This window comes from Eschrichtius robustus, chromosome 13 (genome assembly GCF_028021215.1).
Source record: "Eschrichtius robustus isolate mEscRob2 chromosome 13, mEscRob2.pri, whole genome shotgun sequence".
In the NCBI taxonomy this organism is placed as follows: Eukaryota; Metazoa; Chordata; class Mammalia; order Artiodactyla; family Eschrichtiidae; genus Eschrichtius; species Eschrichtius robustus.
In genome coordinates, this window is record NC_090836.1 from 85,022,036 (window position 1) to 85,034,485 (window position 12,450).

The window sequence follows — 12,450 nt, forward strand, 5'->3', positions numbered from 1 at the left end:
ATTATTCCTTGCACAGCCATTAATGTCCTAGTAATAATAATAATCATAACAGAAGCATGCATTTGAGTCCTATGTGACAGGCACTGTGCTAGGTACTTTATATAAATTATCTCTACTTCTTACAACTCTACAAGACAGGTATTATCATTTCCACTTTATAAATAAGGAGACTGAAGCCCAAAGAAGTGGAATAACTTGCCAAGGGCCAAAAATCCATTCAATAGCAGTTTTCATTCAATCCCAAGATTCAGACTTTTTCCAGTACATCTTGCTGCTTCTTTCTACTATGCCATTTGCTGTTTTTGAAAATGGAGATCTAAGGCATGAAGGAATAAAATGTAATATAGGAAACTTTTTTTGGTACAGGGTAAAACTGAATGAGAGTTCTGAGTTCCAGATAAAAGAAGCCAAAGAATGCCTCATAACCAAGACAGAAAGAAAGGCTCTGAAAAGGGACAGAGGTACACAGAAAGAGAGGAGGTGAAGGTCCTAACTGCCTTGGTTCCTTGGTTTTTCTACACAGCCTAACACTAGACTTGATGAGGTCCCTGAGTTGTTAATGAGCTCAGTTAAGAACTATGAGCTCAGATTTATCAGCTTGAAAGAGATACATTATAAAGTTTATTAAGTGAGGACTATGGTGAACACTTTATTTTCCTCCTTTTGTAAGAGGGAAGAAATAAGGAGATATAAATCACACCCATCTGAATCACACCCATCTGACAAGTTATTAGACCACCTTTGAAGACAACAGAAGTTATATAACATCAAGTGTCTAAGAAATTTTGGATAAAACAATTTCACCCTGTTTAAGGTGAAAATGATGACTGACAAAGAAATATTTTAAAACATCTTTGACTAACTTAACATTGAATTCAGTTTACTGTTTACATGCCATCAAGAAACGAATGTAGGACTTCCCACTGGACCTACTTAACCACTGTAGGTCCAGTGGTTAAGACTCTGCACTTCCACTGCAGGGGTCGCAGGTTCAATCCCTGGTGGGGGAACTAAGATCCCGCATGCCACACAGCACAGCCAAAAACATAAAAATAAACTTAAAAAAATTTTAAAACTTGGTAAATAAAAAAAAGAAACAAATGTAAAGCAAAATACTGCCTATAATGTGAAACTGTATGATGAGCAAAAGCAAAAATAATGAGAACTATGCAAGATCTGAAATACATTACTATATAATTTTGTAGAAAATGTACTTTCTATTTATATACTGGAATCATATTGGCATTTTCATATTTTAACCAAAGACATACATTGGTCCCTATGGAACAAGGAAGCAACATGGACAATAAAAAGATCTCTGGGATCAGAAAGACCTGGATTTGAATCTTGGATCTGTCACTTACTAGCTTTGTAACTTTGGGCAAGTTATTCAATTTTTCTGCTCTTTTACCCCATATATAAATATGGAGTTAATAATAAATACCTTTCAGAATAGTGATTCCACTTCTAGAAATGTATATTAAGAATATAATTGTATTGAAAAGATGATTTGTATAACAATGTTCATCAAAATATTACTTATAATAATAACAAGTTAAAATATCCAAGTATCGAGTATTAAGGAAATGTTTAAGTAATGGTATATACATCACCAGATCAGTGGTTCTCACACTTTACAGAGTACACAGCAATTAAACTAGGGAAGCTTGTAAAATGCATATTCCCAGACCTTATACCCAAAAATTCTGACCTAGTAAGTCTGAGATGGGAATAGGAAATGCATATTTTTAACAAACGACCAGGAGTGATTCTGATGGAAGAGGTCTATGAAAATTCTGCATTAAATGGAATACTATGGTGTGATAAAAAATGATTATGAAGACTTTGGAATAACACTAAAAAAGTTTGATATATTACTAAGCGAAAAATTCAGGATTCAAACTGTACACTCTATCTAATAGCAACTACATTAAACATACATAGGAAAAAGTTATTTTAGCAATAGGATTGGAATGATTTTTACTCTTCTACTCAATTTTCTGAAACACAGTCATGCTATTATCATAAGTGAATAAGTAACATATCAAAATTTGAAACAAAAATCAATGGATCTCCATGGCCTTCAGATTAAAATTCAAACTCCTAAGGGCAGCACACAAGTACTTCAATCCCCAGACTTACCTCATATCCACGCTCTGTAACAAACTACTTCTAATATCCCACATTATATATATTCTACATTTTCACACACAATTATTAAATATACTGTTCCTTTTGCCTGAAACACCCTTCCTGCAAATTGTCAACCTGACAAACTCCTACTCATTCAACAAGATTCAAGAATCACCTCCTCTCTGAAGTTTCCCCTGACAACTCCTCCAAACAGGCTAAAGGTATCTCCTCCTTGTTCCTGGCATTCCTGTAGCATTGTTTGAGACTTCCATTACAGCACATATCACACTGTATTAACTCTTTGTTAAATATTCTCCCATTATTCTACAGGTACTTGTTTGTAATTCTTCACCTTCTCCATTATGTCTCCAAAGTTTCTATGAAATTCAGAGTAACAGACCACTCTGGTCACTAGCCAAAGCAAGCCAACAGGAAGCAACTCTGTTCTAGGCTACTCCACCACCACGGAGTTTACCATGCCAAAGAACATCTCTGCATAATTCCTGCAGCTCCCCACAAACAAACTACCACTCACTCCCATGCCTCCATACTAGAAGTAAAATATCTACACAAAACAGGGATAATTCTCTAAGTAAATATAGCAGTTTTTTAGTATATTCAAAACATAAGATACTAAATTCAGCATATTTATATGCTACATGAAACATTTCAAATGCAGATTAATAACTAGAGGTATCAAACAAGGATTCAAAGTGGCTAAATACTAATTTGGGGGGGAAAAAAGAAAAAAAGAAAAGAAAACTTTAGTGTGGAAGAATGCTAATTGGGATCCAGGGGACAGAACTTCAAACACCTCCCCAGTAGTAAAACATGGGTTTATGAAAAAACCTACATATTGAGTAAACTTACAACATGAATTTTTTTAATAACAAGAAAATGGATGTGGAAGAATTTGAATCTAAAACCACATTAGATATTAAAGCTCTTATACAATTCTATTCTATATCTTTGTTATAATAAATGAAAACATCTTAGGAATAATTTCCGGAAATAGGCAAAATATATACCATATGCTGATACCTAAGATCAGTATATAACAGATATCCAATAAAAAGTTCTAGGGACTAATCAAGTAGTAAAAAAAAAAAAAGGATTTTCCAGCACCAGCCCTATGCTATCCTATTTCTCTTGACTCCAATCAAATCCCTTTCCCCTTCTACAGCACCAGCCTTGTAAGAAGAATGGATAAATGACCACCTTTATCCAACCCACGCTTGCAAATCTGAAAAATCCATTCCATCAACTCTGCCATTAGAGTTCCATAGCTTTAGTATTTTGGCCTAAAGTTTTGTTTCCTCTTTAAATGAAAATACTAAAAGAGCTTCCTCTTCCTAAAAGCCTTTACCAGTCAATCATACTTCAGTATGAATTGTCAGCACCCACAAATAATTGGTGGTGGTGGGGTAAGGTTAGGAAAGGCACAAGGGCACTGAGTCCATGACGTGTGAGGAGAAATTAACATTGAGATATGCAGGAAACTAGAGATGATGAAAGCAAACTCTGTAAACGCCACAATTTTGAAGGTCCAATTTTTGTTCTTCTTAATCTACTTGTCACTATACACAGCCTACCCCAACTCTACTCCTCACACAAAATCTGCTACTCTTGGAGAGGGACAGTTGGCACAAAAACTAGAGGCAGGTTGAACCTGTACTAATTAGAATGGAGAAGAGACTTTCTTTCTAGAAAAAGAAATTTGAGCAGGAAGGGTTAGAGGAAATGGGGTGCAGGGAACAGAAATATCAAGCAGGCAGCAAGAAATGAGGTTGGCTGTTTATGCTCACAACCATCAGTCAAGAGATGATCCAATTCAAGGGCAACAAGTTTAGGCCAATTGTTTCAGCTCACTTAACTAGAAGTAATTAACCACTTTAATTAAAGCTGCTCTCACAACACAATAGAACCCAGACAATTCTACAGCACAACTGAATCAAAATTCATTTTATAGACAGATTCGTAAAGATATGCTGTTAAATAATAAAGCACTATATATAAGAAACACTCTCAGAGGTGAACTTTGGAGATTACAATAGAAGGAAATGAGGAAAACAAAATTTATCCTTTGACCATATATTTTGATTCACCCTCAAAAAATCACACAATTGCAAGCCTCACCCAGGTTTAACACAAATGTAGAATTCACCTGCTGTCCTACTGACACAAAAGAAGCAAACCGGACTCTAAGAAGAGTTCTTAGATCTGTGTTACACAAAAAAATGCATTGGGCTGTCAACTGGCATTGTGCCTCTGGCTGCCATATGGTTTACATGACCATGTCATCACAGACTAGAGAAAGAACTGGCACACAGATGAGTCTTCTGTGTAAATTCCTGCTTTTTCAAATGTAAAATAATCTCTCATATCAACATATAATGAATAACCAAAACTCATCATATTTTAATTAATTAAAACCATGCTGCAATATGTTCAAAATGGAAACCAAAGACACACTGAAATGCATTAAATGTTAAATAGCTTCAGGTTCTGTAGGTTGAAATTAATCTTTTCTAACCCATGATTTGAATTATAGTCAGCTTCCATTTCTAGTTAAATACTCAGGAAAATGTTCTAAAATAGGCTCTTTGAAAGAATTTTCCAAAATTACCTCAAATGCATAATTAAGTAAATTATTTCAGTATACAACTGAACTAATCAAATTGTGTTTACTGTCACCCGAGAGGTTAAATTGCCAAGGTCAGTAGGCACACTACTGAATACTGTAAGTTTCTGCATTAATGTCAGTGAAGACCTACTTCACTCATCTGCAACGTAAGAAACCACTGAGATGCACCAGGAATTGGGCGATGTAAAAACGGACAGGTTGAGTAGTCACCAGCTGGTTGTCCTAATTCCCTGCTACACATCAGCCTCACAGTTTTGAAGAGGGAGCTGAAAACCCTTTAGTTGAGAAAGAGGTCAATACCAAAATTCCCTCTCCTCTCGCCTCACTCCCCATCATGCAGCTGGCACTGTTCACTCTGGCAGACACAGCTCCCTGAACATAATGGTGCAATCACCACTTCAAACACCATTACTATCTAAAATAGATAACCCACTTGCAACTTGACTATTTTTATAGATATAACATTTCCATGCAGTTTAACTGCTCTATTTGTGATTTATTCCATTTAACTAATACAGTTTCCCTGGAAATGAGTACCTTATATCAGAGTCCCAATAACCACAATTGCCCAAATAGTTGTGAAAATTACAATACTTCCAAGTTGCCTCTTATCTCCTTGTATCCATCACCAAAAACTTCATGAACTGAATCCTGAATCTGAAAAATTGATAAGCTCTCTGGTTTATATACCTTTGATAACAAGAAGATTATTTTTTCTTCAGTTCTTAACTGATATACTTCTTCACATGGGAGTCTTGAGAACTGGATTCCTTATGTTCAACAAGAATTTACTAAATACACTTTACGTAGTATTCGACTCTTTGAGGCATTAAGAAAATCAAGTAAATTTGAGGTATTAACAAACTTTTTACTGCTTTATCAAAGTACAAATAATTCTTAATCTAGACTAAAAAAGAAATAATTTAACACAGTTTAAATGGGAATTATTTTTGTTTAGATTAAAAGGTAGTTATGCCAAAGAGAGATTTTAAAAAGCTCTGCAGCTGTCTCATGAAAGATATGTTAAATAAAATGAAATTTCACATATAATATGAAGGAAGAAAAGGAGGGAAGCAACTCAATTTGAGTACTCTAATGAGCTCTGATGAGCTCAGATTTTTTTAAGGATGAAAGAGGGTGGTGAGAAGTAAAATTGAAAACAAACACAAAAGTGAAGTTGTACACTTGCCCTAGAAAAAGGCTAATGTCCTTTTCAGCTAAGTTTGAAAAAAGGAGGTAAGTAATAGAAGTTCACTGCTATGACAGCTAATGTAACTTTAATCTCTCACAGAGTAAAACTGTGGATGGTTTTAGACCACAAGAGAATTTCCTAAGACATCTAACAACACCAAGAATCTGATTCTTCCCAACATCTACTTTGCTCTTATCCCTAGTGAGAATCATTTTCAAACCAGAAAGGATAAACAAATAATGCTAGGAGATTACTGAAGCTCCAAAAAGACAGAGATCATAAGAGACACTTAGCTGCTTTAAATGAATCTAAGTATCCAGACCCAAAAGAATTAGAAGCAAGGGGGTAGAAGGAATTTGCACAATACTAGGCATCATCAATGGTTCGCTATCAGAAACAAGCTATAACAAAGTAGCCTAATTTTCGTGGAATTTATAGACTTACTACTACAGGGGTAGATCAAAGGAATGACAAACAGAACATAATGTGAATATAGAAAGGCAATAAAATACCTCATAATATTCAAACAGATATATTGGAGAGAAACAGCTGGCTAATAGTTCTGTTAAGTGGCTTCGATGTTAGTAGGAAGACCAAGCATAAAGATTGCCATTTTTAAATTTATACCCATCTGAAGAGAGGTTCTTTAGAGGTTTTCATTACACAATACACGTTCGCTGTAGAATACTGGAAAATGCAGATAAGCCAAAATAAATAAATAAATAAAGATCACCCACAATTCCACCATTCAACAAAGAATACTATTTACATTTTGGTGTTTATCATTCCAGACTTTTTTTTTTTTTTGCAAATTGATTTTATTTATTATTTATTTATTTAATTTTGGCTGTGTTGGGTCTTCGTTTCTGTGCGTGGGCTTTCTCTAGTTGCAGCAAGCGGGGGCCACTCTTCATCGCGGTGCGCGGGCCTCTCACTGTCGCCGCCTCTCTTGTTGCGGAGCACAGGCTCCGGACGCGCAGGCTCAGTAGTTGTGGCTCACGGGCCTAGTTGCTCCGCGGCATGTGGGATCTTCCCAGACCGGGGCTCGAACCCGTGTCCCCTGCATTGGCAGGCAGATTCTCAACCACTGCGCCACCAGGGAAGCCCCATTCCAGACTTCTTAATGTACAGTATAAATGTTCACACACACATTCTTTGTTAAAGAAAAGGATCATACTACAAATGCTGTTCTGTAACTTTTTTTTTAAATTCAAATATATCAAGTCCCAGTATATTCTATACTGGTCAAATGACACCTAGTGCATTTTGTTCATTTCTGGTCACCACATTTGAAGAGAGTCATTGAAAAATTTGAGAATATGAAAGAAGAAAAAGAGGGTAGTGAAAAGTATAAAAATGTAAGTTCTTACCACCTATGCTCTATTGCCACATGACAACAGGCTGCTAAAATCTTGGGAAAAAAATAGATTTATAAGAAAACAATATAGCTAAATATTAGCTAAAGAACTGCCCTGGCTACTTTGTATTGACTCATAAAGCCAAACTAGTACCAACTGCTGGAAATTACAGGGAGGTGAATTTCAGCTCAATAAAAGATGAATTTTTTTAATTATTAGAGCTGTCAAAAATGGAATGGATGGATCTAGCCATTGCAGGGTTTAACAGAACTGGAATAACTGGTAAAGGATATTAGAGGTAAATTCTCTAAGTAAGAAGTTGGATGAAAAGGCCCCTTTCTATTTTAAGATTCTGTGGTTCTAATGGAAAACTTACTACAGAAATTTACTCCTAGTATAATGTGAAGCCAAACCGTTAGTAATTAAGGCCTTAAGACAGAGAGTCAACAAAATGGTAAGGAAATGGAGATACTTAGTCTTGATAACGAAAGTAGGAAGAGGTGGCACTAAAGACTTTAAAATTGTTGAAGCATTGTTACATAGAAGTCGAGATTAAATTTATTCTGAAAAGCTCCAAAATTTAAAAACTGAAAACAAAATGTAGCAGTTCAACAAAGGAAGATTTCAGCTCAATGGAAGGGAAGGGAAGGTTTACTAATAAATTAGAGCTTTCTAAAATGAAAAAAAAGAAGAAATAGAGTCAAGTGCTTTAAAGCTGTGTGAGAAATAACAGCACAATGATGAACACCAATGTGCATTAATTTCTTTATACCTCATTTAATCCTTACAACAGCCCTATATGATAGGTATTATTACTATTTCCACTTCATAGAAGAGCACAGTGAGGCTTAGAAACATATTTATATTTATTCAAGGTCATTTTTACTATTGCTAAAACTCACAGTGTCACCCAAACATACCTGATTCCCCATCATACAGTTACTGCTCACTTAGTAGGTAATATGTGATCAAAAGCATCTTCAGGAAAGTCTTTATCTACTGATCCCTCAAAGGGCAGTCATGAGTTGTTTTTTGGGTTTTCTTAAGCAAAAAAAAAAAAAAAAAAATTAAGGATTTTTAAATTAAATTATTATTCATAGCAAAAAAGTGTTCAGATTAGACTATCTAATTGGCCATGTACCTTAAACTTTTGCAAATAAAACAGATTCAATGAGTAAGACTTAAGACGCGGTAAGGCAAATCTGAATCACAGAACTTAAAATCTTTGCCATTACTAATTATGTGACCTTAGGCAAGTTCTTAATCTTCCTATCTCTTTAGTCCTTCATCTGAGAAATGAGGACCAACATCTTAAGGTTGATACAAGAATTGAATGAGATGACACACACATTTAGCACAGGTTCCAACCCTATTACTACACAACACAAGTAATAAAGTAGGGCAGGGGCGTACCAAACCTATTCCACAATTCATTCCAAAATAGTTTAAAATTTTGAAGTGTCATTATGTTTGAAGGAAAAGGGATAATTATCTATTATCCTGTAAATAAACTTTTGATGACAATCATTTGTGATATAAAGTGACAGCTAAATAAAATGTGCCTTCTTAGGAATTTCATTTTATGCAAAGGATCACCCAAAGAATATAATTTCAATTCTCATTTTCCTCAAAGGCGCTGTTTTAGTTATTTATTCAGTATGAGATAGATAAATGCAAGTTTAAAGGTTATTGGTTTTGATTTTGATGTTTTACAGCTTGGTTCAAACTACTCTAATGAACACAGTTTTTTTTAGGTTTTTTGTTTTGTTTTGTTTTGTTTTCTATGTGCATTCTCATTGTAGGGCTACTATTGCTACCTCTGACAAAATCAGCAAAAGAGAAAACCTCTCATTCAAGAAGTACATTGGGGTCAAAATTTTGATGTTTTATTTATGTTTACCAACATTAAATAGTTGCTATTCTATTCCTAAAATTTGACATCTCTTCTTTTTTTTAAATGGCACAACTGAGAAGGTATTTAAAAGATGTTTACCTTTAAGTTCTATCACAAAGATAAGCTTTTTAAAACACCATTACTCTCAATGAAGTTAACCAAAATTCTCACTGTTCTCAAAGAATTCTTTAGTGTTTTTCCAAAGAAATTGATTATTTTTAGAAACCTCTTTCAGGATATAGGTTTCTAGCCATAATTATTTTTATCACTGATATGATCCACTGGCAAACATACTTATTTTACCTGCAATTTAAAACTATAGCCAAATAAACTGCTTCTGTATACACTACCTGTGACTAAGGGCAAGTAGTAGAGCTATAATCTGAAATATGTACACATTGTCTACTTGTGATTTTTTTTTATGACTTCTAAGCTCTTTACATGCCACAGTTGAAAACCATAAGTACTTAACTTTCTTTTGACCCTTATTTGTATCATCAGTAAAATTAGAAATGATAAATGATACTCTATTCTTTGTCCAAAGTATAGAGCCAAATGAGAAATATACAAAGAAATTTGAAGTACATGTTTTAAAAACATATTTCAATTTGATACTTGTAAAAATTTTTTTGGAGGATGTGATTTAGCTCTTTGGCCGGTCTTTGTAGAAGAAGACATACATACTCACAAGAGCAATGACATCCAAACTCAGTCCTTTACCTTACATCTCCTTTCCCTCATATCTCCTAAAGAGAGCAATCTGGAAGGGGCTGGCATTATTAGATTCAAAATCCCCGATGGAGTTACAGAGAGCAGAGCTATTTTGAAAAATTAAAACAGTGACATGGCAACAGTCCAGATAATAAAATGAGTCAAGGTTCTACAGGACGTAGAAAAAATGAAAAGAAGTGCCATCTACTTGTGATTGAAAGTGAAAATTACTCAACAAGGGAGTACACACAAGAGGCATCACTTCTAAGACTTAATGAAAAAAAGTCCCATAAATATTCATTGTTCTGAGGTGAACTGTCATTCCAATAAAATGTCACTGTCAACAAATATAGATGATCACGTGGAGCTTTCTAAAATCCTATCAACTATATTCCAACTAAAGTCATTACACTGTAATAGAAATATTCTCATTTACCCTATTGGCCAGGACTGTAAATAACTGCTTTATCTGACCACCACAACATATGAAAACTTGTGTAAAGAACACAATGTCATCACCCAAAAGTTTGTATTAAGCACCTGTCAAGAGTAGCAAGAAACAGTTTTTAAAAACCAAGAAAATCACTTGAGCTTAAAAAATTTTTTACAAGTACAGTTGAGCTGTCTAAGAGATGTTTTAGGGTGAAGATATGAATGATGACTGATGCCTCCAAAAATATCCAGGGTAAACTGAATAGCCATGATTTTAGAAACTAAATAGCTTTCCTTGAATTTTATCTAGTGAATATTCTTCAGGCTTCCTCCCTCACAACTGATTTCATTTGCCCATCAATTCAACTTTTGTTTTTTCAAATATACAAATCAACCCTGCTATTTCCAAGGTACTGCCTGCTGAATAAAGACCTTGACTTTTTTTTAAATGTCATCTTAGATTCTCCAAGCAATATTAGTCTCACCTGGAACATTTTCCCATTAAAAGGCCTCTACTATATTCCATACACACTTTCCCAATCCCGACCTGGCATCCTTCATCCTGAGATATAATAACCAAGTTTCACTCAGCCATGTCCAGGTGGCTGAAAGTACTGCTGGGGCTGCCTAACCTGCCTCATCAAGTTTTACACACACCCTGTACTGATGACATCTCATCAGAAGGCTCACTTTCTTCATTTTGGGGGATCATATCCCACAGCACAGCAAATGCCTTCTGCAAGAGAAGGGTAGCAGCAACCAAAGGCTGTGGCTTTTGCAGAATAATTGCACGCACGCAATACTTCTTTGCCAATTTCATTTAAGTAGACAAAAAAAAAAAGGCCAGGTTCGAAGCAGAAAATATGTAATAAACACTGACGTAAAGCGGGTGAAACGCAGAAATTCTTCCAGCAACACTAGTACATGTATAAGTTCTGCACCACAGCTCAGAGAAAAGTAGCTACCGACGCATTGATGGAAGGCTATCTTAAAATTACTCAAAGAATCTAAGGCATCAATCTGACCGGGAGGTGCATGCCTCCTCTCCATACACACATTCTGTTTTCCTACCTAATTTAAGAATGAATCGCTGGCAGCCACCAGGTGCAATAACCATGAGGAGCAGGACGTATCCATCACAATGCACAACGAGGTGTGCATACCCGGAGCCGGTTCCAGTCCTTACCTTAGCAGATTAGACAGGGGCAGGGGTCCGGATCCACCGCCCAGGATCCCTCCTTTCCTGCCAGACAGGAGTTTCTCCACCAGAGCCACATTTCCAGTGCGAGCAGCTTCCAACAGCTCCTGGTCCTTCCCCATAGTCTCTCGCCGACTCCCTCACAGAGTCCTTTCCCCTTCGGGTCCTCCTCCCCGCCCACCCCCACTGCCCCCAAATCCAGGGCCCTCCCCGCCCCACCCTAAGATAATGCCAGAGCTTCAGCACCGGGAGATGCGTGCAGCCCCCAGCCGGGGACACCACTCTCCGCTCCTCTTCGGGGCGCAGCTTTCACAATGAGAATCAGACCATGTCTTGGAAGAGGGTCTGGCCGAGCTGGGAGCCGCGACGCGCCCTCACAGCCACTCCCCTGAATTCCCGAGGCCTGGTTCCCGCGGGTGGGGCGTGAGGGGGTGGGGACCGGGGGTGCTTTTGAGGAGCGGGAGGAGGATGGTGAGGAGTGAGGAGGTCGGAGGAGGAGACGGAGACCGTCCTCGCCTGAGCCCGAGCACCGCGAACGCCCGCGGCGGCGGCGGCGGCCCGCGCGCCCTCGCGCCCCTGCCCGGGTTCTCCTCAGCTTTCGCGCCCGGCCCACTCGGCGGTTAAGGCGGCGGCGTCCGCGGCCCGCGGCGGAGAGAAGCGCGGCGGCGGCTGCGGCTGTAGCGGCCGCGGCCCGCGCCGAGGCCGGACGGTGAGGACGAGCCGCGGCGGGCGCGTACCGAGGGCGGCGGTGGCGGAGGCGGCTCGGGGATGGGATAGGGAGGACGGACGCCCGGGTCCGTCGGCTGCGGCGGCGGCAGCTCTGAGGCCTGGCGCCCGGGGCGGCCGGCGCGCGGGGGGCGTGTGCGCGCGGGCAGGTGCGGCCAGTGA

The 12,450-nt window shown here is 37.9% G+C and overlaps 1 protein-coding gene across 5 annotated transcripts in view; it reads right to left on the minus strand.

Annotated features, from left to right (window-relative positions):
* The window catches only part of ANKS1B (ankyrin repeat and sterile alpha motif domain containing 1B), a 1,169,527-nt gene extending 1,157,843 nt beyond the window's left edge, over positions 1–11,684 (minus strand). For all 5 annotated transcript variants that reach the window (XM_068562021.1, XM_068562020.1, XM_068562019.1 and 2 more), the window contains exon 1: positions 11,551–11,684. In XM_068562021.1, coding sequence (XP_068418122.1) covers positions 11,551–11,684 — 134 coding nt within the window. The remainder of the gene's footprint in view (positions 1–11,550) is intronic.
* Positions 11,685–12,450: the final 766 nt, after the last annotated feature.